Here is a 25396-nt window from a genome sequence, read left to right on the forward strand (position 1 = left end):
TCATCATGACGTTCTACCTTGCCACAGGTCCAAAAGCAATGGAGTCAATCAACTGTGAAGTGGAATAAGTTGATTACCTCAGGTATTTTGTTATAGTGATGGAAAGCTAACTAATACATATAATATACCTCAAATCAAAGTTTAAATTGAAAAGAATTGATTTAAAAGAACCACCCCAACATGGTGATTGATAGATGTGGATGGAGAGAAATAAAAAGAATCTAGTGTGGCTCTGAATTTGGCCTGAGCAACTGCACAAATGGAGTTACCCTTTGCTAGATGAGAAAACATAGAAGAAGATCTGGTGTGGGCAATGGAGGAAATCAAACTCAGTTTTCAACCTGCTGTGATGGAGATAGTAGCTACCCAGGCATTCTGTCTAGAGGCCCAAGGAGGAGTCAGAGCTGGATGCATATTTGGAAGTCCTCTCTGTGTAGATCGGTGAATGAGCACAGATGAAATCTCAGAGAGAGTGAATGTGGAGAGCTTGGAGAAGGCCCAGAGACTTGGGGTAGGATGGCTCAACCATTTAGCACGATAAAGATTAGGAGCCACAAAGGAGACCTTGAAGGAGCAACCAAAGAGCTAGGAAAAACCCGAAAGAGTGTTGTGTCCATGGGCCAAATGGTTTTGAGGGAAAGGGAACAACGAATCATGTCTAATAGGTCGGGATGAGATCTGACAATTGACTCCTGGATTTAGCAACTGGGAGGCCATTGGCAATCTCACCAAGGGCAGTTTTGTGGAATGTTGCACAGGTGATTTGGGTGAAGCTTTCTGCTGAGCCAGGTGTCCCTGACACTGGTAAAACAGCTGGCAGCAGGACTTCTCCATGTAACCCAGATCCAAAATTTCCAATGCTCCCTCTGCAGCATGATTTCCTGATTCTTAATTTACTGATAATCAATATCACAAAAACTATTAACACCTCCATTAAGTAAGCATCCATTGACTGCCATCAGGAAAGTGGAGTTGTTTGGAAGCCCAGTATCTCATAGAGTTTCTCTTTTGATTTTGAATCTGTCAAAGCAGTACCATAAGTACAAAACACACAAATGTGGAGTAGGAGAGGACAGGTGGGAGGTGAGCTTGGAAAAGCATGAGCACAGAAAGCTCTTCTAAGAGTTTTGCTGTACAAGGAACAGAGAAGTGGGCAGGATGGGGAGGAGATGGTAGAGTTGAGGATTTCTAGATGGGAGCTATTACAGTATATTTGTGGAGGGGAGCAGTGGTCACAGGAGCGGGGGCAAGAGCTGGAGCCAGGTAACTGAGTAGAAGGGACTACATCATACCTGGAGCTTCACCTGCCAGAAGGTAGGAAGAGCAAGTCAAGTAGTCCTGGCAAGGTGGCCTTGAAGATAAGGCATTACCAAAGGGCTGATAAGTGCTGGAAGGTTCCTTCTTGTTCTCCTTTTTTTCAGCCAGGCCCCAGCTGAGGGACTCAAAGGTTTCTTCTAGGAAACAAGGCCCCACCTGGGCGGGGCAGGGAGGTGTTGCCCTTGGGCTGCACCGAGCTGGGCTGGGCTGGGTACCGCCCTCTCCCTAACAGGCTCAGGAAGCCTGCAGCTCAACTGAGCTCAGAGGCCCAGCCTGAGAGCCAGGACAGCATGGTGGAGTTTGCCCCTCTGTCGGTGCCTTGGGAGCGCAGGCTGCAGACTTTCGCAGTCCTACAGTGGGTCTTCTCCTTCTTGGCCCTAGGTAAGGCTGGCCGGGTAAGACTTGACCCACGGGCTTCTGGGTGGGCAGAGCAGCCACAGGTGAAGCTCGCACAGTGGCACATTGGCAAGACCCAAGAGGTTTTGTTGTGCTGAGAGTCCCAGTCCACAGAGACGTCTTGGGTCTGCCGGAAACCTGTGAGGGTGGGTAGGATCACCTGTGGCTTTGGGCAGGTTCATGCTTTCCTTAACTGTGCTGCCAGCTCCTCCTTGGCCTGGGAGGAGACCCTGCTACAGGCTGGGTGAGGGTGAGAAGAGCCTCTGGGTGACGCTGGGAACTACTCCTCTTGCTGCTGGGAGAAGATGTGTTTTCTTTTTCCTTTCAGACGCTGGTAAGATGGGCATGGGGCAGGGGTCAGGGAACAGACTCTCCAGGCCTCTGCTTCCTCATCTGCAGAATGGGTAACAATGCTGCCTCTGGGCCATTGCAGATGAGCTGAGGAAAGACGCTGGTTCTGCCCAGCACAGATCTGGTATATCCCTGGGCTGGCCTCCCACAGGAGGTTGTGACAGGTCCCTCCTCACCCCACTTCTGAAGGGACATTTTCAAGGAGAGTTTGGGACTGTGAATTGGGAACGAGTGACTGGGAGTTGGGGGAATCTTCCTTTCCTCTGCTGCCCTCAGAGAAACTGCTGCCCTCAGGACTGGGGATCAGTGTTTGCACAAATACTACCAGCCTGGTTGTTAAGATGTTCACATATTGTGCACACATTGGTCAATAGCCGTTACACACACACACACACACACACACACACACACACACAGAACTTCTTCAAAATTTTACAGCTGAAGGATTCATTTCCTCAGAGCAGGCCCTCTAGGACTCTGCCCCTACTATCTCTCTTAACTGATCTAATTGACTTGCATCTCCATCCTAAGGGTGCGAACCATTTTAAATATGGGTAATTTATCCTCATGTTGCAGATGAGCGGAGATGAATGCCTAAAGCCCCAGGCTTCGGGTTAGAGTCCTGGGCTTCTGCTCCAGCCAGAGGAGGAAAAGCTTTGGAGGCAGAGAGAGAGGCCTAAGCCTATTCAGGTCAGAGGGCAATGGGGTTCACAGCCAGGTGGGTTGTGACCAAGGGATCACCAGGGACATCGTGCATAACCTGCCTCCTGTGACTTTGGAGGACAGGAGCATGTCTGAGTGCCCACCCCAACCGTGCAGGCCTGTGGCACCAGCCTGGTGCCATTATTAGAGGATGCTGGGAAGGTCAGGAGCAGAACCCAGAAACCAAACGAGATTGGAGGGCAGCTGAGGAAAGTACTCTGGGCTTTGTGCTGAGTAGAGCTTCCTTTGTTCCTTGTCCCCAGGCCAAAGGGGAAGCTCACGTAGGCTTCCTTAGTGACAGGGTTCAAATTGTGCCTACAGCACAGGTGTCTGCTGTGTTTGGCATGTGGGGAAACTGAAAAAGGCAGAAGCAATCACTATCTATATCACTGGTCACCAAGTTAGGACCCATGGGTCACTGTTTTTGTATAGTCCAAGTGTAAGAATGTTTTTTATGTTCTTCAAAAAGTTTTATTTTAAATGGCTACTCAGTATCTACCTACACGATATCCTTCAATTTGAGCTGCAAAGTCTAAAATGTTTGCTACCTGGACCTTTAAGAAAAGCCCCTGGCTTAAAAAGGGCTGGCAGAGAGTGAAAGGGATCCCAATCCAAAAGATGCTTAGTGGGGCTGGGGATTTAGCTCAGTGGTTCCGCCACCTTGCAAGCGCGAGGCCCGGAATTCAATCCCAGGTTCAACAGCAACAACAAAAAGATGTTGAGGAGCTGGGACTCCTTGGGCACTAACAATAGGTGTGGATGGAGAGGAAGATGGAGGTGATACCCAGGTGTCATCCGTGCTTGGCAGGCTGTCCTCACCAAACTCCGGCACTTAGGAGAAGACTTGGGAATGTGGGGAGAAGAGGCTTGCTGTGTGGTCTTAGCCAAACATTTACACACCTTCTCTGGGCCTCCAGAAATCCGAGGTTTAACTATTTCCCCCTCAGGCCTTTATGTAAAAGAAGGTCGCCTAATCACGTGAAAGTGTCTCCTTTCCTAAACTACTGAGAACACCACTCACAGGCCCTCCTGCCAGCAGCAGCGAAGGTGAGCCCAGGGTCAGGTGGAGGTGGGGATAGTGGCCTGTGGGGGTCTTTCTGGTCAAGAGTATATGCCCTCTGTTTTTTCCTAACCTTTTTTCCCTACTGCAGAGGTAACATATACTCTAACACATTCAAACACAGTGTGTGCCCTTAAAGTAAGGCTTCCCATAGCCTCACCTCCCAGGGAGCCACTATTAACAAGTTTTTACTCTGGAGCTGGTTTTCTTCAATTGGGAACTACCTACACAGACTTTTGGTTTTACCCAAGGGGAGAGAGGCCTAGTTGGGTTATTACTTTTATTTTTTACACTAAATATATTTTTGCATTAAATATTTTTAATATAAAAAATGAACAAAAGTTAAGTCACTCTCCTCTCCATCCTTGCTCCCTGGCATTCTGTCTCCTCCAGATCTACACGAGTCCTTTTCTCCCCTGTGTGTGTGATGCCCTGTTTCTTGTACACAACAGCATTTCAGTGCCACTATTCTAAACCTAAGCAACACAGGAGCTGTTTTGGCTCCTCCCTGCACCCCCGCCCACCTGGAGAAAACCAGGCCCCTGTGAGGATAGAGCTGAGTTAAGGCAGGACCAGAGTAGCAGGCTGGAATGAGGGCTGGGGTGTGTGGAGGGAGCGGCTGTCCTGAGAATGCAGACTCCCAACTGCCATTTCTTCCTGTGTCTCAAGAGAGAGCCAAATCTGGTTTGGTAAGGGAAGCCTCCCTATTTTTCACTAGTAAAAAATTCAGTGATATTTGCAAACAAGGGCAAATGTAAAAGCAACCAAAATGTCCATCAGGGGATAAATGGATAAACAGAATGTGCGATAGAGGTATATCATGGAATATTATTAAAGGAAGTTGTAACACGTGCTGCAAGGATGAACTGAAAATATTCTGAGAGAAGTAAGTCAGTCTAAAAGGATAAATGCTGCCAGGTGTGGTGGCGCACACCTGTAATACCAGCACTTGGAGGCTGAGGCAGGAGGATTGCTGCCGGTTCAAGGCCATCCTGAACTATATAGCAAGACCCTGTCTCAAACCCCCGCTCCAAAAAAAAAAAGACTGCATGATCCTACTCATAGGAGGAAACAAGGGTAGTCACAGAGAGAATAGAATAGAATGGTGGTCCCCAGAGGTAGGAGGAAGAGGGTAATGAAGAGTTACTATTCAGTGAGTAAAGAGTTTCTCTTTGGAGTAACTAAAAGTGTTCTGGTGGTCGATGGTGGTGATGGTTGCACAAAGAATGAATGTACTTAATGTCACTGAGCTGTGTATTAAATGGTCATGCTGTTAACTTTATTTCACAAATATCTTACCAGAATAAAAACCTTTAAAACAAAACAAAAACTGAATGTCCCAAACACAATGCTGGAAATTTGGCTTCGCACTGGCACACACCAGACCACCATCACCTGGTATCTTGTAGATGCTCCCTGCCAAGTGAATACTTGTGGGCCGCAATGTACATCTGCTGGCTTCTGAGCCTGTACTACCATTCAACTGGGTCAGAAGTCACCTCTTCCAGGAAGGTTGTAAAGCCCAGTCCTCCCTACTTGCAAGTGGACTGTACAACCAGAAGCTGGCCTTTAAGAACATGTGTGCAGGGTATGGGGGTGTGGCTCAGTGATGAAGTGCTCACCTAGCATGCAAAGGGCCCTGGGTTCAATTCCCAGCACTGCAGGTGAAAAAGTGAATTGGAAAAATGAGTAGAGTGAATGATGTGGGGAGAGTGGTATTCTCTGGGAATAATACTCCATTGGTATCAGATGATGGATGGCCCCACACACCACTTGACCCTGAAATATAACAGGATTCTCTTGCAGCAAGAGTCAGAGAATTCCATGCTTGGCCTGGGCCTGCTGCACCTTCAGGCCGGCCAGGGGCTGACCTCTGCTGGCCTCCTTCCTTCACCAGCAAAAGGCATCAGAGGCAAAGACACTGGAGTTCAGTGGTTAAGGGTTCTGAACACTTGTGTGTGGCCAGAGCTTTGAGTGTGGATGGGGAGAGGGGAGCAAAAGCAGGAGGGGACAGGGCTAGCCATGGGGAGTCTGATGCCACCTGAGCTATTGGGCTGTGCCGTGATGTCTTGGGGAAACCATGGAGGGGACCCAGCCGGACTTATCTTTAGTGGGATGAGGCAAGGGGTGGGCAGGAAGGGGTCTCCTTTCTCTGAGTCCCCAAAGCTGGGAACTAGAAAAGCCAGTTCCATCAGTGCTCCCCCAGTACTGAGCCCTGGGTGCGTGCAGACCACCTGACCAGGAGAGGGGCAGGGAGGGTGTGGGTGTGAGTCAGGCAGTCAGGTGCAGTGGGGAACACGATTTTGGAAGGGCTCAACCCATGTTCCAGGGTGACGCTGTGCTGGCACCCCATCTCCTTTGTGGAGGAGGCGTAGGAAGAAAGCTGGTCTTCCTGGGCTCGAGGGCCGGACAGGATGGTGCTACCAGTGTGGGCCTCATGGCAACATTCTGGTCTGGGCAGTGTCACTGCCTTCCCCACTGACCTGGGTTCTCTGATACTCTGCTTCCCTCCCCAGGCCAGATCTGCACCGGGGTCTTCATATTCCTCCTGTTTACCAGGTTCTGGCTCTTGGCTGTCCTGTATGCCACCTGGTGGTTCCTGGATCGAGACAAGCCATGGCAGGGTGGCAGGCGCGTAGAGGCCTTCAGGCACTGGGCTGCATGGAGGTACATGAAGGACTATTTCCCAGCCTCGGTGAGCACTGGGCTACTTTAGGGTGGGGTGAGAGACTGGCCGCAGTGGGGTTAGGGCCCCAGAACTCCACATCTCTGAGGGACATGTGGTTCAGTGAGCAGAGCACTAGGCTGGGAAGCAGGAGCCCTGGGCTTCATGGGGCTAGGGGTAGGGTCCAGCTTGTCTCTGGCTTCCCAACTACAGGAATGTGGGGCCAGTGAGAGGATTTGAATGAGCTCTGTGCGGTGCATAGTGTCCCACTCATGGGATTTAAAGGTTCAAACCTATCAGCGGCCCAGCTTTGGAGTAAAGGTAATAAACTGCAGGTCTTAAGCAACCATTTAGCCCACAATTACACTCCTATCATGAGGAGCATCTGGCCCACATCTGGAAACAGGAGAGAAGAAAGAAAAGTGTGAGATGTGGCCTCTGAACCAGTCACACCAGACTCCGATCTCAGGTCTGCCACATAGCAGCCGTGTGACTTTGGGTGCACTATACGGTCTGTCTGAGCCTGTTTTGTCAAGTGTAAAAGGATGATGATGCCACACACCTTCCTGGGTAGCATTTATTCGTTGAGACAAAAAAGGCAACGAACTTGTCATTCCTCGGGAAACTGATAGAGTATTATTTCACTGAGTCAGTTGAACTCTGAGGAGCCCTGGGCATGGCTATGGTTTGAGGGGACTCTGGGGACCTCGAGCCTGCTGCTCTGACCTTCACCTCTGTCTGGCTTCTCTCAACCTGTAGGAACTGCATCTCTTCCTGCCTCCCCAGGAATTAGGTCCCCAGCTGGGGACAGGGTGGAGGAAATGGGTTCACAGAGGTTAGGCAACTGCCTGAGTCATCGGCACTTGGCATCAAAGTCAGGGATGTTGCCTTGCTTCCTACTGAGAGTCTTGGGCCTATCGGAGGGTGAGCAATCCTCTGCCTAGAGGGGAGGACCAAGCAAAAAAGACAATAGAGATTTGTACAATTTCCAAGTACGAGGAAGGGAGGAGACCTCAAAGTAGGCAAAGACACTCCAAGCTAGCCACCATTTATTGGGTACACACAATAATTGGGGGGAGTATCAGGTGACTTGCAGGGGACGGTGATAATCCTAGGTTGATGAGGATCTTATCCTGATGAGGGTGGCGAGGAGAGCATTCTTATAATAGTAGATGGGCCAAGACAGCAGACTAATAAAACGTGTCCTTCCCTCAGGTGAAACCTTTCTCTTTTTTTATTACTACTCCATTCTCAAAGAACCAGGATGTCTTCAGCTGAAGTACACTTGTCCTTGAGTGTCACAGTATCATGGGACCATTGGGGCCTCAACTTGTGACCAGAGGCAGAATGGAGTTATGTTTCTGCATGCTATACCCAGCTAGTGGGGAAGGGGACATTGGATCTTAGACAGCTATAGTCATACTTTAATTATAAAATAATTTTCCCCCAAAATTTATGTAGAATGGCTCTTGACATAGGTCCTCACAAGGGTTAGCAAGACCTGAGTGCCAATTGTAGCCCCTAGCACCCCAATGAGTAGGGCCTGGGGCAAAGGCCAAGTGGGAGGGGCAGGGCAAGGGAGTGGGCTGGCTTAGATTGCCGGGTTCATGAGGGGTCCTGGGGTCAAAGGGAGGAACACATGGGCAAGCTTGGGAGTCTCAGGTTGGGAGCAGTTTGCCCCATGCTGCCCCTCACTGTGCTTCCTCTGCAGGGCCCCTTCCTGGGATCTTTTCAGCAAAGAAAAGTCAGGGCTTGCTGGGTCCCAAGAGCAGCCAGGGGTGTGTCACGGGGAGAGTCCCCTGTCCCCACCCTTGGACCTCTGAGCTTTGAGATTCTGAACTCTCTCCCCTGCTTCTCATTCCTCCAGCCCAGGTCTCCCCATTCTGTGCCAGGATCGTCAGAGTTCCCCTGGAAAAGTGTAGGCTTACTACCTGCCGATTCTACAACTGGGCATTTCTAGCTGCAGGGCTGGCAGAAGGGATGCTGAGGTGGTGGCTTTGCACGTTCTGTGCCTTCCCCAGCCAGATGGTCCTTGAGGAAGCTTCTCCACCTCCCCACTGTTGATACTGTAGGGACTGTTGGACTTCTTCTGCAGAAACCCTGTGCACAGAGTTTCAGGCCTGTCCCGCACCCTTGGCAACATCTCTGCCAAGCATGAGCAGTACCAACACATGGCCAGCAGAGGACCAGTGGCTGTTCACTGCGGCTTTGCCCTCTACTGAGCCTGGAGCCTGCAGGTATGAGCAGTGGCCTGCAGACTTCCTTGCCACAGACCTCCCAAGACACCAGGACACTCTCCCTCCCATCTGCACACCTTTACAGCACAGCCCCTGCAGTGCCTTTGGGCTAAGCAGAAGGTTGTTGGCCCCAGCTCTGCTGAGCTCCCCACACTCACAGCCCCTGCGATCCCGGTCACTTGCATGTGGCCCTCCCATAATAATTTCTGAGCTTTTCCTCAGGTCTCACTGGGACTTTATGAACTAGCTTCTAGTGGTGGAACTTCAAGCCCAATTAGGAAACTGTTACCTGGAGTCACCGTGTCAGCTTCCCAAAGAGCTAATGGTGGTGTCAGGCCAGGCCTTGAGTAGGGGGAGCTGTTCCTACTGCAGGCCGAAGATGGCCCAGGAGCTGGGTTTACCTAGTTGGAAAGTTTCATCATCTAGAGCAAACACTGTCTACACAGGCCAAGGCCTTGGGGGTGGGGGACCGAGATCTGTGACCAGGCCTATGACCAAGGGTCAGGAAATGCTGTGCTCGACATGCTGGTCACTGTCACAGGCAGACATGGGGCAGTGCAGGACATCACTCCACCCACCTGCCCACCCGTGCCCTTCCAACCTTCTTCCTGGAGGCTCTCTCAGCCTTGGCACCACTGGCATTTGGAACTGGATAATTCTTTGTTGTGGGGACTGTCCTCAACCCTAGTGTCTGTTCACTATATGCCAGCAGCACTATCTTCTCCCAGCTGTGGCAACCAAATTACCTGCAGATATTACCAGATGTCCCCATCAAGGGGACAGGAGGTGACAAACTTGCCATAACTGACAACCAGTGCTCTAGAGCCTAGGGTCTGCGTCCTAAACTTCCCTTTCTGACTAACTCATCCTCTCCTGTACCCTGAGCCCTGACTCTAGTCATTTCTTTTCCTGGGCTCCACATCTTCCAATACTCCCGCAGTCTTCCTTTGAACAGAACCTACTTTTTGTTGTAGTCTGCAAGTCCCAGCACCCTGGGCCCTCCCTTCTTCCCTTTCTCCATTCCAGTTCTCCAGTCATGAGCCACGTTGTACTAGTGCCTGCTACATAATGCCCCCGTCCCTGCCTGCAGGGATGCCCACAGGGAGCAGAACCTGCTGGTAAACATGGAGCCTGGGCACTGGGTTTCTGTCCTACCTCTGCCTCTTCACCAGCTGTGTGATCTGGAGAAACGGCCTGTGTCTCAGTTTCCTCGTCTGTGACCTAGGCAGTGACACCATACTTCCCTCCCAGGGCCGTCGGGGGAAGCACGCTGGTGTAGGCAAGGTGCCTGGCACAGAGTAGGCACTGATAATGCCTCCCACCCTGCACACTCTTTCCAGTGCTCAGGATCTGGTACAGGCTGTATTTCTTCAACTCTGTAATATCCTCAGTTGTAGATAACGATATGTTAGGTACCATTGAGAAAAAAACAAAACAAAACAAAACAAAAAACTAATGAGGATTGCAAGACGCAGCTTGATTTCAAAATGTTTAGGACTGGGGAATAGGTGCAGCTGAAGACTGGGGGAAAGTGTTTATAGGTGTCAATAGGTATTTGTTAAACGACTGCATGGCTGTGGCAAGGTGACAGGATGGGCAGGGCTGAGAACTTTGCTGAGAAGCAAGGGAGGCTGAATTGTGATCCATTACCCACAAGGAGGCTACTGCCAGGGTCAGGGAGGAGATGGAAGCGTTTTCATCCAACCATCTTGTCACGCTGGGAGGAGACAGGGAAGAACCCCAGACCCTGCTTATGCACTCAGGCACCCATACGCATGCCCAAGGCCAGCACTAGACCTACTGAGTCAGAGGCTGCTTGCTGGGCATTTTAAACTTGCCAAGTAATCTAGGTGCATAACAGGCCCTGCGGCAGTGAGAGGTGGCTACAGATATAGAAACCACCTTCTCCCAGGGAAGAGGCCTGGAGCCTTGGACCTCGCAAGTCTCACTAGAAAGTTCCAAACCTAGGGCCGAGGCCCAGGTTGTCTCCTCAGTCTGGAGCAAAGGCTTCTGGCTCTTGTGCTTTTTCTGTTCTTGGCCAGGGACCACAGAACTCAGACCCCAGTCTCCTGTGTGTTTAACTCAGTCTCCTGTGTGTTTAACTCCTTTGTATCCCAGTCTGTTCAGCTAGGAAGTGGGGCTAACACTACAGCTCAGCTCCCTGGGGCCACAGTGAGTGTTAGACAAGCCAACAGTATGGGTGCTCTACATCCTGAGAGAGACATCAATGCAGCAGGCTCGGGTCACCCTCACTGTGTGAGAGAGCACAGGGCATCTGTGGAGAGATGGGGCTGGGCAGGGAAGGCAGAGCCCAGTGCAGGGCTGTAGTTTGAGCAGGCAAGGAGGAGGTTAAAAAGCAACATCCTGGCACCTCCCTCTGGAAGATCTAAAGACGTGCTCACATGAAGACAGGACACAAGTGTTCATGGCTGCAAATATCCACAACTGATGAATAGACAGGCACAATGTGGTCTATGTGTACAATGGAGTATTCGTCACAAAATTGAATGAAGATATGATACATGCTACAATATAGATTGGCCTCAAAAAATATTGAGTGAAAAAAGCCAGACACAAAGGCCACATGTTGAATGATTCCATTTTTAGAGATGTCCAGAATAGGCAAATTCAGGCCAGGAATGATGATGCATACCTATAATCCCAGCACTCAGGAGGCTGAGGCAGGAGGACTGCTGTGAGTTCGAGACCAGCCTGAACCACATAGTGAGTTCCAGGTCAATCTCAACTACATAGTGAGACCCTGTCTCCAAAAAACCAACCAACCAACCAACCAAATAGAATAGGCAAATTCAGAGATAGAGAGTAGATTTGCAGTTGCCAGGGTTTGGGGAGGGAGAAAATGACTTCCATAATAGATTTGAGTTTCTTTCTGGGGTGTTGAAAATGCTATGGAATTAGTGGTAATGGTTGCACAGTCTTTTACTTAGATCTCTCTGGGCATTAGAATTCTCTGAGTCTGGCTAGTAAAGAGGCATATTTAAACCCAAACATTCTAAGGGAAAAAATTACAATTATATAAGCTGTCCCAAACTGAAAGGGTAAACATCTGACCCTAAGGCGGTGGTGGCGAACCTTGTAGAGCTTTCAGTTATACAAACAGCTCTCTGCAGCACGTGTGCCATTTGTTCACCACCACTTCACTAAGAAAAGCAGCCCCTGCCCCAGGTCCTGACATGAAAAATTTTAAGTGAACCTTCAATGAAAAACACTCTTCAAGGCTTTTACTACTTTGATCGCTATATATGGTTCGCTACTCTCTAAAGACAGCTGTGTGGAAACAGAAGCTTCCAAATATGGTTGCCCTGCAGAGATAAACAACTTTCTTGCAGTTAAACTCTTTACAAAAATGGGTGCTGACATAGTATGTAAAAGATTACCAGAACTGCTGGAGGATTTGCCACCACATGGTCCGTTGTGACCCTGATGCCCTGAAACACTTCTGCCTCTGCCTCCTGGGCGCCTCCTGCTGTCACACTGATGTTGCCCCTCTTGATCTTCTCCTGTCTCAGCTCGTCTTTAAATTCAGATTCTGTTTCAGAGGGGTTAGACAGCTCAGACTTTGTACCAAAACCGGAGGTATAATCAGGGCTCTGACAACCTCTGCTTCTTTCACTATGAGACCTAGAACTGATCTGTAGGCATTCCATTCTTAGCTGTTCCACTTCCTTTAGATAAACAATATGATATTCTAAAATAACTTGCACATTTCCAGTGCTTCCTTTAGTGCCAGCAAAGACAAGGGGAACCCTCCCCTCTCCTCTGGGTGGCTTATTTTTATTGCCTTCTTTAGTTCTCACCTGAACGACACCCAATTTGTCCACTATTTCTTGAATAACTTTGCTATTTTTCCCAACTGCTTTCCCAACAGGATACCTAGGAACCTGAGTAAAATCCTCCACAACTTCTAAGAAACCGCTAGCCTGTTTCAGAGGGTCAGCTCTCTCTCCATATATTCTAAATGGGCCAGTGGCATTCTTCTAGCTCAGAGGCAGTAATTCCAGGGACCTTTCTAGCTTGCTGTATGTTTCCACCGTGTGTTCCTATTGCCAGGCCATTGCATCTTCTCTCAACCAATTCCTCATGAAAAGCTGCTGCACATCATGTGCATTCTAAATGCTCAGTGGCCTCTTCCTTTCTGGACATAAGCGTCAACCTTGTACGAATACTTTGAAAATGCATGTCACTTAAAATATTTACTCTCTTCATAGTTGACTCACTAGCAGACAGTCTCATTAGCTGTGTGGTTTCTGGCTGGTAAAATATTCTGCTTTCTTAAAATCTTTATGTGCATTTTCATTAGCACACACCTCAAACTCTCAGAAATACTGTGCATTCAAAGAAGGTATTTTTTGACAGTTTTTTTTTTTAATTGACAGGCTGAAGTTGTTCAGGTGTGACTATTTCATTGTAAGTGGCATCTCAAGCTGCATATTCAATGACAGAAAATTCTCCTTTCATCAACTGAACTTTAGCCAACCATCATCCACGTGCTTCTTGGACATTTCCTGTGGAATATACCTCTACTTCATCTTCACTAATTTCTTTTTATTTTTTCTTCCTTTTTTATGGTACCAGGGATCGAACTTGGGACCTTGCACTTGTGAGGCAGGTGGCAGCACCACCGAGCCAAATCCCCAGCCCACACTAATTTCATTTCTAACGTCAGGTGGTGGTGGTGCTGTAACTTCACTAAATGGAACCTGGCATTGTTTGCCAATTACTTTTAGAAGCAACCATGAGAGAGTCTTCATGAACATCTTTGATAAATACCTTGTAGAAAGCCCCTTTGGAGCTTTGAACCTCCACTGTCAGCTCCACCATGTTAGATCCACAAAAAGCCAGTCTTTTAAAAATGGACTGAACTGTACACTTTTAAAAAATATATGTATATGTATATATTTCGGTACTGGGGATTGAACTCGGGACCTTAAATACCAGCCCCTATGTGATATCAATTTTAAAAACAGCAGTCCCCTCAAGCCTTTCAATCTGGCTGTTCCCTACTTCGGCCTCAGGTGCAGAGGAGCAAAGCATGTACCACATCCCTCATCAGCTCCCCTCCTCTTTATTTACCCATCTGAGCCCTGTAGCAAGCCTACAAGGGAGTCATTATCATTGTCCTGCAGAACAGAGGGACAACTGAGGCTCAGACAGGGGTAAGGCCAGGCCAAGTTCCTGTGATGAGCCAGTGGCACGTCTGGGTCTCCTGACTCCCAGCCCAGGTTCTTTCTCCTGCCAGTGGAGCCCAGGTGACATGGCAGGGCAAGATCGAAGCCACAGGCCTTCCTCTGAGGTGGGCAGCGTGAGCCTACTCTTTGGTGTTCCCTTTCTCCTTTCCTGCTTGTCCAGTGCATATCCTCTGTCCCAGGTCTGCATGGGAGACTCAGACACACTGGACTCATGGTTTTTATTTTCACAGTCGTGGCATGATAGACTTGGGAGTGGAAGACAGATGGAAAAGGGTAGTAACAAAGATACCTGTAAAGACCAAGTCTGGGAAGGCACACACAATGCACACACTTGGACTTGAGCCTGTAGATACACATACATGTAGATACATGACCCAATACAGGCCCCTTGCTGAGACACAGGTTCTCCTACTCACCAGTGGATTTCTATACACACAAATGCTTTCTTTATTAAGGGAACACTGTCCATTCATTCATTCATTTGTTCTCTTGTTTATTTAAAGTAGTAATGCACTATTGCTGGAAATCAAAAAAGGACAAGACGGTAGGTATGAAAAGTTCTATCCTATTTTACATCTATCTCCCCGGTTCTTAGAGGCAACTCTGGCTACCAGTGTTTGATGAATCCACATGCAAGCAAATGCGCTTTCCCCTTGCTCTCTGTTGTGACAGTCCACACACACTGTCCACCCCTTGCTTTTTCACTTAACAAGCCGAGAGGCTGTCTTTCCTCCCGAGGACAGGACAAGGTGCTCCATCACCATCACCCCACGGCTGTAATGGCTTGCTTTGTGCACGTTTCCCAGTTTGTCTAGACAGGCCCTGTTAAGGGACAGTCAAGTGAGTGATAAGGTTTTCATGTCACCAAAAGATGGTGCTTCTGTTAATGACAGTGTTCAGATGTCATTTTGTACAAGTATGAGAAATTCTGTAGGCTAAATTCCTCAGCAATGGAATTACTGGACTAAAACAATGTTTTTATTTTTTGAGCTACATATATAATTATCTTTATGGAGGTACAAACTTCCCTCTCACTAGCAGAGAATGGAAATTTATATTCAAGTATTTTGGTGCATTGACCAAGATATGTTTTTCAGCATCTCCTGAGTTTCTGTGCAAGTACCTTTCCCAGGGGGGAGAAACAGAGATCTCTGTATTTCCATATCTAATAAGGCCCTCGCTGCATGAGGAAAAGGCATTTGTCCTTGTCTGGGCAGGCGATGGTCCCTACAGTCCTCCAGCAAGGAGTCAATGGTAACCTGAGGACATGACCGTGGTGGGATGGTGAGGATTTGCAGAGGTCAGGTCCAGGACAGGAAAACATGGAGTTGTGCAGTCTGGATGGGGCAAACAGGCTCATGGCCCCATTACTTCCTGCAGCATGCTTTTTAGAGCAAGCCAGCAGGTCTCTGGGACCCCAAAGGTAGCCACACGAATCCTCAGGGAGTCACCAAGTAAATGTTTCAGTTTGGTGACAGGAAGAACTTTCACCTTGGCAAGGCTGAGCCTGAGTGGCTGTCTCTGGGCCTAAGGGAGTACAAATTACAGGCCCTGGCAGTCCTGTCAGTGAGCTGGCTTCCCGGGAATTGGGGCTGAGGCCAGGGACCCTAGAACCCCTCTCTGCTGGGATGACCATGGCTCCCAGAGTGCAGAGCACTGAAACGATGAAGCTTATGGTTCCTGGTGCACTGGGGGAGGGACTTGTGCATATAATATCATGGTCTCCAGCAAGAGTTGTTGCAGACTGAGCTACATCACACAGCCTGTGCAAGCAGCATTCGTTAGCTCAGTTCCTGCCTGCTTCATCCTCGCTCCACTTCACTTTGAAGCTGCTAACGACAAGCGCTGTCTCCCTTTCCATCTACAGTGCCTTGCGGACAGCACTCCAACCTCCATGCCGTAGGGCAGACCAAGCCAGAGCAAGTGGAAAGAGAGAACAGGGCCACAGAGCGAGACCCCAGGTGAACAGGATAGTAATTGTGCCAGAATCTGCACATGACAGCTTGTCAGCGCTCATGCCCAAGTCTGAAGGGCCACTCTTTCTTACATTGAATGCTGTGAAAATGGGGCTCTTCCTGCATGGTAACTCTCACAGGTAACTCTCCGTCCTGATAACTGGTAGTCTCAGTAATTCCAGGCTTCTCTGGCAGAGAACAGGGAAAGGAGCAAATGTTCCCATTTCATAGATGAGAAGTCTGAGAGGGAAACAGTTGGCCCAAAGTCAGGATCAAGTCTGTGGGACAGCTAGCACCATGGTATCACTACCTTTGTAAGAACTCAGGGTGGTTGGACAGAAAGATGAAGACCCCGAGGCTCAGAGGGGAGAGCCTGCCAGGTGGCCGTGAGTGGCAGTCAGGATTGGCGTACAGACCCTGTCCTGGTTCACCAGAATGTTGTCCCTGCAGCTGGTCAAGACTGCTGACCTGGACCCCTCCCGGAACTACATTGCGGGCTTCCACCCCCATGGGGTCCTGGCAGCTGGAGCCTTCCTCAGTCTGTGTACTGAGAGCACAGGCTTCTCTTCACTCTTCCCCGGCATCCACCCCCATCTGATGATGCTGAACTTGTGGTTCCGAGTACCCTTCTTCCGGGATTACATCATGTGCTCAGGTGAGTCTCCCCACCCAGAGAAGTTCAGGAAGATGGGGCAGGTGGTGCAGGTAGGGTGCTGCCAACAGTTCTGTAGTTCTTCCAAAAGAATATATAGAAGGAGGGTAATGCCAAAGGAGAGCTCCCTGCAGTGTTATGCTGGGCACTGAGCCCAGTGAGGGGATTGGAGGGCTCAGGACTCTCGCCTGAACTGGGATGCCATGAAGAACTGAAGGCCTCTATTACCCTACTGGTGATCTCCTTCTTGGGCCACAGCTGCTCTCTCAGCCTTGCTCCCTCACCTCACATTCTTCTCCCCCCAGGGCTGGTCGCAGCAGACAAGGAGAGCGCTGTCCACATTCTAAGCAAGAAGGGTAATGGGAACCTGCTGGCCATCATTGTCGGGGGAGCCCAGGAGGCACTGGATGCCAGGCCTGGAGCCTACACACTGCTACTGCAGAACCGCAAGGGCTTTGTCAGGCTCGCCCTGATCCATGGGTACGGAACTCTGGGGACATCACTCTGGGTTCAGTTGGAAGTTGGCAAGGATTACATTTTGGAAGGAAAATAGCAAAGACTAATACAGATTCTACTGTAGCTAGGGAGATTCTCGGTCCATTTGCAAAGAAGATTATATTTTGATGTTTTATGTCCAAAAACCTAGCACAATTTTAGTAAGGGAGATTAGCAATCAATGGTACTTGCTGGGAGTGAACATATTCCCCCAAACTGGCCCAAGAGTTGAGACTACACAGGATCTGGAAAAATGGGGTTGAGAACATATGGCAGAGATGTTCTCTCACTTTCGAGTGAAGCATCTTTGAGAAACGTGAGCCAGCTAGGACGAGAGATTTTTCTAGGAGAAAAATTCAGGTGTTTCATCCCTGAGGGGACTCTCTATAGCACTCTGGACTACTGTCACAATGTGAACGAGGAGAAGTTGTAGGCCTGAAAGCGACACCCCGGTTCAGACAGGGGCTGTGGCAGGTCTGGGAGATAATCCAGGTCTCCTGCTTCCGGCTCAGGGTTCTGTCCCCTGCTCCAATTCCTGGTCACTGAGTCCCTGCAGGAAGCTTGGTGACCCTGCAGCTTATGCCCTCTCTTGTTCCCCCTGCACCCAGGGCAGCTCTGGTGCCGATCTTCTCCTTTGGGGAGAATGACCTGTTTAACCAGGTTCAAAATGTTTCTGGCTCCTGGTTACGCTGTGTCCAGAATCAGCTGCAGAAGATCATGGGCATCTCATTGCCACTTTTCCATGGCCGTGGTATCTTCCAGTACAGCTTTGGTTTGATGCCCTACCGCCATCCCATCACCACCATAGGTAAGCTGAGACCAAGTCAGGGAAGTGTAAGGAGCAGGGACAAGGTCTTGGGCTCTGAGCTGCAAGGGGACATGGAGACGGGCCAGATACATCCCTACCCTCAATGGGCTCAGAGTCTAGAATGGAAAGCATGTGTGTGCATGTGAGCATGTGTGCATGCACGCACACACACACACACACACACACACAGAGCAGATAAATCTAAGAAAGTCTGGAATAACAGCTATAACAGATGGGACAACCAATAACACCACTGACTGTTAAGCCCTTGCCATGTGCCAGGCACTATACCAGCTGTCTTATGTGCAGCAGATCAGTTTATTCTAACAACCATTGAAGCAGGAATTATTGTTTCATTCGTTATCATTCTGTTATTATTAATATTGTTATTGTTTTATCATTATTCATTATTTCATGGATGGCAAACTGAGGCTCAGAGAAGTTATGTAACTTCCAAAAGGTCACACTGCCTTTGAGTATCAAAGTTGAGGTTTGAATCGAGCCTTGACTTGTTATTATGCCGGAGAAGGAAGATTTAATTCTGAGCCAGTGGATCTAAGGAGGCTTATCTGGAGAAGGTGGATGCCAGGGAAAGGCATTGTAAGTATGTTATCATTGTGTACAAAGTGGCAATCAACAGGCTCTGAATTAAAGTCTCAGGGATCTTCCTGTGTCGAATGAACCTGAGCTTTAATGCATAGACTTGATACCATCTTTTTCATTATTTGGACTCCTTTTTTGCTTTCTTCTTGGATTCCAACTAGGTTTGTAGAGAAAATCTCCATCCATCCATTTATTTGTTAGTTGAGCGGAGATTTTGTAATCCCTTACATCATGGCCTTCCCTCTATCATGTGACCATACTTTTATGAATTTTAATTCTGCATCTGCCTTCAGAGGTATTTCTAAGAAAGCCCGAGAGCTGCCTTCCCAGCCAGGCAGATGCATAGGGAGGAGATTAGGGCTTTCTCATTTCCCATATGATGGTGAGGGGGTTGCAGGTCAGGGTGCAGAGCAATGGGGGAAGACGAGCTAATCTGGGCTGTGAGCCCTGCCTCCCATCCTAGAAATACAGACACTGCCAATCATGGACCTCAGAATCAGAGAGCCTGGAGGCCAAGAGCACATCTGCAGGATTTCTTCCCGGCTGTGTGACCTGAAACAAGTCACTTAACTTCTCTGACCCTCATTGCCTCACCAATCAAATAGGACTAGTGACAGGTTTTTTTCTCAAAGGATTTCAGTACAGAGCACAATATTAAGCACTGTGCCTGGCACAATGAAAGCTAGCTGTTGATGTATCATATCAGGATCTTAGAGTTGCCTCAACACCTCCGAATCCATCACCTGAAATTAGGGTTGGAAGGAATGGCAGTAAGAGCACTTTCCTGCAAAATGACCTGCTCTAGGGCTCCTGTGACCCCTGTGGTTCCCACTCTGCACCCCTGCCCATCTCTGTGCCTTGCAGTGGGGAAGCCCATCGAGGTACAGAAGAACCTGCAGCCTTCAGAGGAGGAGGTGAACCAGTTACACCAGCGCTACATCAAGGAGCTGTGCAACCTCTTTGAGGCCCATAAACTCAAGTTTAACATTCCTGCTGACCAACACTTGGAGTTCCACTGAGCTCTTCCAGCCAGAGGAAGGATTATGTCAAAGGGCAGGGCCAGCATTCAGGAGCCCAGGAGGAGGGGCCCAAGCTCCTCCCAGTCCAACCACAACTGTCAGCCTGGAGGAGGAGACCAGACCGTCCAGCTCTGGTTGGCACTCTTGTAGCAAAAGGAGATGGTGTAAGTCAGAGGACTGTGTAAGCCCTCTGTGAAATGTGAGAGAGGCTGAAACAGGGCAATTTGTGAGGCCTCTGCCCTCTGTTGTAATATCACTCAAAAATTACAAAAGTCAAAAAGGGGGGAAAAATAGAACAGTGACATTTTTCTTCAAATCAATCCGCCAGCCACCCCTTTCCCCTTCATGCCCCGTCATCCTGCGCCCTGAATGTTCCTCCCGGGGCTGGTAAGTGAGGGTGGCAGCCAATAAGTCCTGCACTTACCCTGGGTCCTCTGAGCTATGAAGGGGATGTGACCATGGTCAGACCCCGTTCTCCTTCCTCTGCACTTCATTTTACCCAGCTGACTGAGATGAACTCCAGAAAATCTGAGTTCTAACATCACACAGGCTGAGAGCTCTGTGAAGGCACCTCTTACTCATGTTTGGTAACTTCATTCCCAGACCTGGGCACAACTAGAAGGCTCTGTAAATGCAGGTTCAATGAATGAAAGGATTCAGTTTTAGTTCCCTTCTTTCTTACCCACCCCAAGAAGGTGGCTGGCAGAAGCCTCGGCCTTGACCTCCAGCCTGGCACTGCGGCCCTGCTTCACATTCCCTGAGGCTGGATCAGATTGGCCCAAGGAGATCATTTGATCTCTTTTCCTGACCCATCACCCTAAGATTTGGCTGTAGGGAGGCCATTACAGAGAACAAGAAACTGACACGAGGGGTGTATGAGGTGAGTGACGCTGACCAGAAGAGTTCTGGATTCCCGAGGTAGGAACATGTGTAAGTACCGAAGGATGAGACTGGCTGCTTAACTTATCCTCCCTTTGTCTGGATCGCTTTTCATTGCTGGGACAAAATGCCTCATGCCCACAAGTTAAACACAGAAAAGTGTTTTTGCTCATAGTCTGTAGAAGTTTCAGTCTATAGTCAGCTGGCTCTAAGACAGGTCAGCATGGCACAGAGACATGATGTGGAGAAGCTGCTCGTGGCATGATGGACAGGAAGCAAAGAGAGGCAAGGGAAGAGCCAGGAAGGGAAATAAGCCCTTCCAGACCACACTCCCAATGACCTGCCTCTTCCAAGCAGACCCCACCTTCTAAGAGCAAGTCAGCTGTAAGACCTCCCAATACAGTCACTTTCCAAAAGCTCCACCTATGAATGCCTGAGGCTCCCAGAGGACATCTAGACAGAAACCATTAGCACCCCGTAGTGGTGTGCAGATCTTTCCAGTGCCTGCAACATGGGAGTGGGGCTCTTGGAGAAGCATTGATTGGGGTTCAAATCTTGCCTTTGCTTAGTGACCCTAAGCAAGTCACATTACCTCAATTTTGTCATCTGAAAAATAAGTATACTCCCCCAAAGTGTTGTGAACAGTTCCTGAGTCACTGAGTCATTCCATGTCCTTTATGGAATGCTGCACATTGTATGTAAATTAGGAGCTTGGTGAAATGTGTGCCCAATGTCTCATGGAGGCCCCTGGTACTGTGCTATTGGGCACTGAGGTATGAGGGTCATAGGAGGAAGAGAAAGAAAGCAGTAGAGTTTGAAGAAGGGAGCAATGACTCTGCCCAGGACAAGTTTGGAGGAAGTAGCCATGGACAGGCCTTGAAGGAAGGGCAAGGGTGACAAAGGAAATGAGTAATGGCCCGTGGTAGTTATCTACTGCTATGTTGTCATCTCTTCCGAGCTGACTGGCTGAAGACAAGGAAGGTAGTTACTTGTCACTGTTCCCTGATGGGGAGGGTTCATCTCAGGTCTTTCTTGAGCAATTACATTTGGCCAGTGGGTCAATGGGGCTGGGACAGCTGGGCAGGGCAGGATCTCTCATTGTATGTCGGGGGACCCTGGGCCTGTCTATCCTGACTGGCCTTTCAGCATTCAGTGGTGGCTAGATTCCAACAGAATGAGAGCCAAACCTTCAAGGACTCAAGTCCTCAGCCACACAACTTCCACAGCATCACTTCCACCTTGGTCTGTTGGTCACAGTGAGTCACGAGGCCAGGGTTGAGGAATCAACTTCACCTGTGACTCAGAGGAGCATCAATGTCCTCTTACAGAGGGGTGGGAATGCTTGGAGGGTTCTGGTGGATACTTTACAAACTACCCGAAATTTAAAACTAAAAGCCTGGGGCAGCACATATACATACTCTAAAATTCCCTATGTGGTCATGGTAAAGCCTGTGTAACCCAAGGGCCCAAGCTCTGCCTCCCATCTCTGCTCTGTCTCCATCTCTGTCCTCGGGTGTGGCAGTTAGGGTAGAGTTTCAAGTTGATTGGCTTTGCGATCACTTGTGGGGATTGGTGGAGCACTTCTGTGTGACTGGGTAGATCTTGCAGGCATGGCCTTGGAGTCTATATCTAATCCTTTGCCCCTTCTGCTCTGGCACTCTTCCCTTACTCTGCTTCTTGGCTACCATGAACTAATCAGCTTTACTCAATCATCCCTTCTTCCATGATGTCTCTGCCTTGGGGCCAGCTGACCATGGACTAAACCTCTCCTTTAGGGCCAGGGATTTAGCTCAGTGGTTCCACCGCCTGCCTCAAAAGTGCAAGGTCCCAAGTTCGATTCCCGGTACCAAACCAAACCAAGCAGAACCAAAACCTCCTTTAAATTGTGTTAGGCATTGTGTCTCAGTGATTAGATAGCCAATGTGTACACCTTTCCATTCCCATGCTCAGCCGTGGTGAGCTGCCTAAAAAGCATCTACCTGTGTCCTTCCCCTGCTGCATGTCTTTCTGCTGCTAGGCTAGGGGTTGTATGAGTCCCAATCCCAGGAGTATCCAGAGGATAATGTGAGAAGGGTGTAATAAAGGAACAGCTTCTTGAGCTGTGTGCGGGGCACAGGAAGCCATTGAGAATGGCACCATAAACCAGGGCTGTGTCAGCTGTGCTTCACTGCCCTTGGTACAGAAGGCCAAGTGGAGACAGCCAGCACCTGACACAGAAAAGAATCCTACCATGGGCTGTCCTTGGTACAGGGCACAGGCGGCTTCAGCTGACCCTGCAGGAAGAAGCCAAGAATGTGTATGTTCCACGCTGTGCAGTCCACATTGCCTGAAGAAAGCAGGTCTGTGACTGTAGGTACCTCCTGGCACAAAGAACATGGCAGAGCTGGGCAGAGAATGGTCCTGAGGTGTCCAGGAAAGACAGAAGAGGTCCACCTCAAAGCTGCTTAGCCTTCCATTTGCCACCCCCCACTGTCTGGCCCATTTCCTCCATCTTTGTCTCTTTCTCCCTCACCCCTCTGCCCCTGTCATAGAGACCAACTGCAGTCCTTTGTTTCAGTTTTGTTCCCTCCTCCCCTCTAGGCTTTTGCCTGTGTTTTTCCTTGGCCCTGGAGTACCATTTCCCCCACCTTTTACCTTCCCTTGTCTGAGTGACTCCTCCTCAGTCAGAACTGATTCTCTTATTCAAGGAGCCTTCCCTAAGGTCTTTGGGTGACAAGGCTTTTCTCTGACTTCCCCAGGCCTACCCGTCCTCTGTCATGAGCACTCAGCACCCTGAGCAGTCACTGTGGGAAGACACTGTGCCCCTGCTCTGGTCACACCTGTATTCCAAGCCACAAACATTTCTTGTGTCCTCTCTCTCAAAGCCCAAGGATGGTCTCAAGTGCCTGGAGACAATACCTAAACTGCTCAGCACAGCGTTCTCGGCCCTTTACCATCTTGCCCTAGCCCTGGGCAGCCCCATCTCCTGGGCCCTCTCTCTGCCCCGCACTGCTCCAGCACTGTCTGGGTGCACACTGCTCCTGGTCCTGCTGTGTCACGAGCAATCCTCTTCCTTTGCTGAGCGCTTTCTCTTGACCTGGTCGGTGTCTCTTACCCGCAGAGGTCACCTTCTTCGCAAAACTTTTCCCCCTCTCCCCATCCTCAAATTCTACCCTCTGCCCTGAATCAGTTAGTATCCCCTTTGGGGCTGGCTTGGGGGTTAAAAGTCATGGTCACGAATGAGTGAATTGACTCACTGTTTCCCAGTGGGTTGGGAACTTCTGAGAGCCAAGACCATATCCTTTCTGTCCTCACCACTGCAAAGGACCTGCTATGCCTCAGTTTCCCCAGTAAAGGAGTTGGCTGAATAAACCATTTCTTATACAATAGCTTTCTCTCTCTAGTCCATGCTGGACCTGGAACAAGAATAAAGGGAAGAGAATGCGTCTGCCTTAGGAGGTGGCTACATTTGTTAGCTTTTGCTATGTATAACAAACCATTCCAAACTTAGCTGCTTTAACCAACAAACACTACCTCACAGTTCCTGAGGGTTGGGAATCTGGGAGAGGCTGAGCTGGTGGCTCTAGTTCAAAGTTCTTAGGAATGGCAGCCAGGCTATTGGCTGGGCTGCAGTCTTTAAAAGCTACACAGGCTGGAAGGTCCATGTCCACACCCACTCATGCAGTTGATGACAGGAGGCTTCTGTTCCTTGCAATGTGAAACTTTCTATGGGGCTGCCAATGACATGACTTCTCCCAGAGAAGGAGCCCAAAAGAGAGACCACCAGCCTTTTGTGACCTGGTCTTTTAGTTACACATCCTTAGCTCTGCCTGAGTCTATCGGTTAGGTTTAAGTCATTGGTTCTGCCCACACTTAATCTAAAGGTATGAATACAGGGAGGTGAGGCCACCAGGAGCAGATGGGGGGCTGCCATTGTAATAGGATGAGCACTCAGGCACTAGATGGGGCTGCCTGACCTGCGTGCCGCTCCATGAGGCTGTTTGCCTGTAGGACAGGGGCTAAGCTGATTAAGTGGAGTGGGGGCAACAGTTTGAGCAGAGGTCGGGGTCAGGGCTGATGACTGTGACCCCCTACCCCGGCCTGGCTAGGGGAGAGTACAACATGGCCATTATTTTTGACAGTGCTAGGATGGGTAATAGGGGGAGGGGAGACTTGATGGAAGAGGACTCTTCCTCTTTCACACCACTTGAGGCTCCATGTTGAAGGCATTGGCAGCAGAAGACAGAGGAGTAGAGTCCTGGTCTCAGTGGAGGGCCACCTGAACAGGAAGATCCCCACTGTGGACTTTGTGTGCACAATAAAGATACTAATTTTGCTGTGCTAAGCCACTGAGATTAAAGAATGCTCGCTATAGCTGCTGGCCTCCCTGTCCAATGTGTGAGAACCTACACGTGTCAGGATCCAGTAATTACTTTAGCACCTTGGAACTGACACCTGAAGACCCTCAGAGCTGTATCAGGGAATCTCGCCATCATGTGGGGAAGGCAGCCTCCTATACCCGACATACACACAACAAAGGACAACAGCATACATCAGACATGATAGCGGTCAGAGGTCCTCAAGTGAGGGAACAGCTGGAGTCTCTGCTAGAAATCAGACTGCCCTTTGATCGAGGGAGAGGTTCTCCAACACCATTACCAAAGTGGGCAAAGGGCCTGCTGAGGACCAGCCCACCTGACAGTGCCTTACAGTGACTTGGCCAAGGATGGCAAGGAGAACAGGATGAGCAGCCACGTGGCATGAACCAAGGCAGGCTCGCAAGGAGTCCCTGCTTTATTAAGACCAGAAGGAGGCAGGGAGGGTATCAAATAGAGGCTGCAGAGTGAGCAGTGGCAGAGAGGAGGAAAAGCACAAGCACACAGCTGTGGTCATGGGTGTGATTTGGGTGCAAGGATGTGGTTTCAGGGAAAGACTAGAGGTTTATGTCTTTGATTAGCAAACTTTTATTGAGCCTTGTGATGGATCAGGTGCTAGAGATAAGAGCGGTGGCAGAGATAGAGCAGGTCCCTGCCTTTGCCTTGCCTGCTCTCTGTTGGAATTCAGTGTC

General features: G+C 49.4%; 1 protein-coding gene and 1 pseudogene across 1 annotated transcript; one reads left to right on the forward strand and one right to left on the reverse strand.

Moving 5' to 3' along the window:
* Positions 1–1607: 1607 nt before the first annotated feature.
* Mogat2 (monoacylglycerol O-acyltransferase 2) lies at positions 1608–19620 on the forward strand. Its single transcript, XM_010615943.2, has 6 exons — positions 1608–1698; positions 6343–6521; positions 16344–16548; positions 16851–17025; positions 17649–17848; positions 19316–19620. Exons 1-6 carry the CDS (start codon positions 1608–1610, stop codon positions 19468–19470), a joined length of 1005 nt encoding a protein of 334 aa, XP_010614245.1. The 3' UTR covers positions 19471–19620.
* Positions 7345–13570, reverse strand: LOC109117684 (annotated as a pseudogene).
* Positions 19621–25396: the final 5776 nt, after the last annotated feature.

The sequence above is a fragment of the Fukomys damarensis genome, unplaced genomic scaffold (genome assembly GCF_012274545.1).
Source record: "Fukomys damarensis isolate Sample0158 unplaced genomic scaffold, DMR_v1.0_HiC HiC_scaffold_16, whole genome shotgun sequence".
Classification (NCBI taxonomy): Eukaryota; Metazoa; Chordata; class Mammalia; order Rodentia; family Bathyergidae; genus Fukomys; species Fukomys damarensis.

What these genes read in the sequence shown, in the direction of transcription:
- Mogat2 (XM_010615943.2), top strand. Translation starts at nt 1,608, where the DNA reads ATGGTGGAGTTTGCCCCTCTGTCGGTGCCTTGGGAGCGCAGGCTGCAG. An exon ending in AGGACTATTTCCCAGCCTCG is followed by an intron (nt 6,522 to 16,343) that starts GTGAGCACTGGG and finishes TTGTCCCTGCAG; the next exon opens with CTGGTCAAGACTGCTGACCT. An exon ending in GGATTACATCATGTGCTCAG is followed by an intron (nt 16,549 to 16,850) that starts GTGAGTCTCCCC and finishes TTCTCCCCCCAG; the next exon opens with GGCTGGTCGCAGCAGACAAG.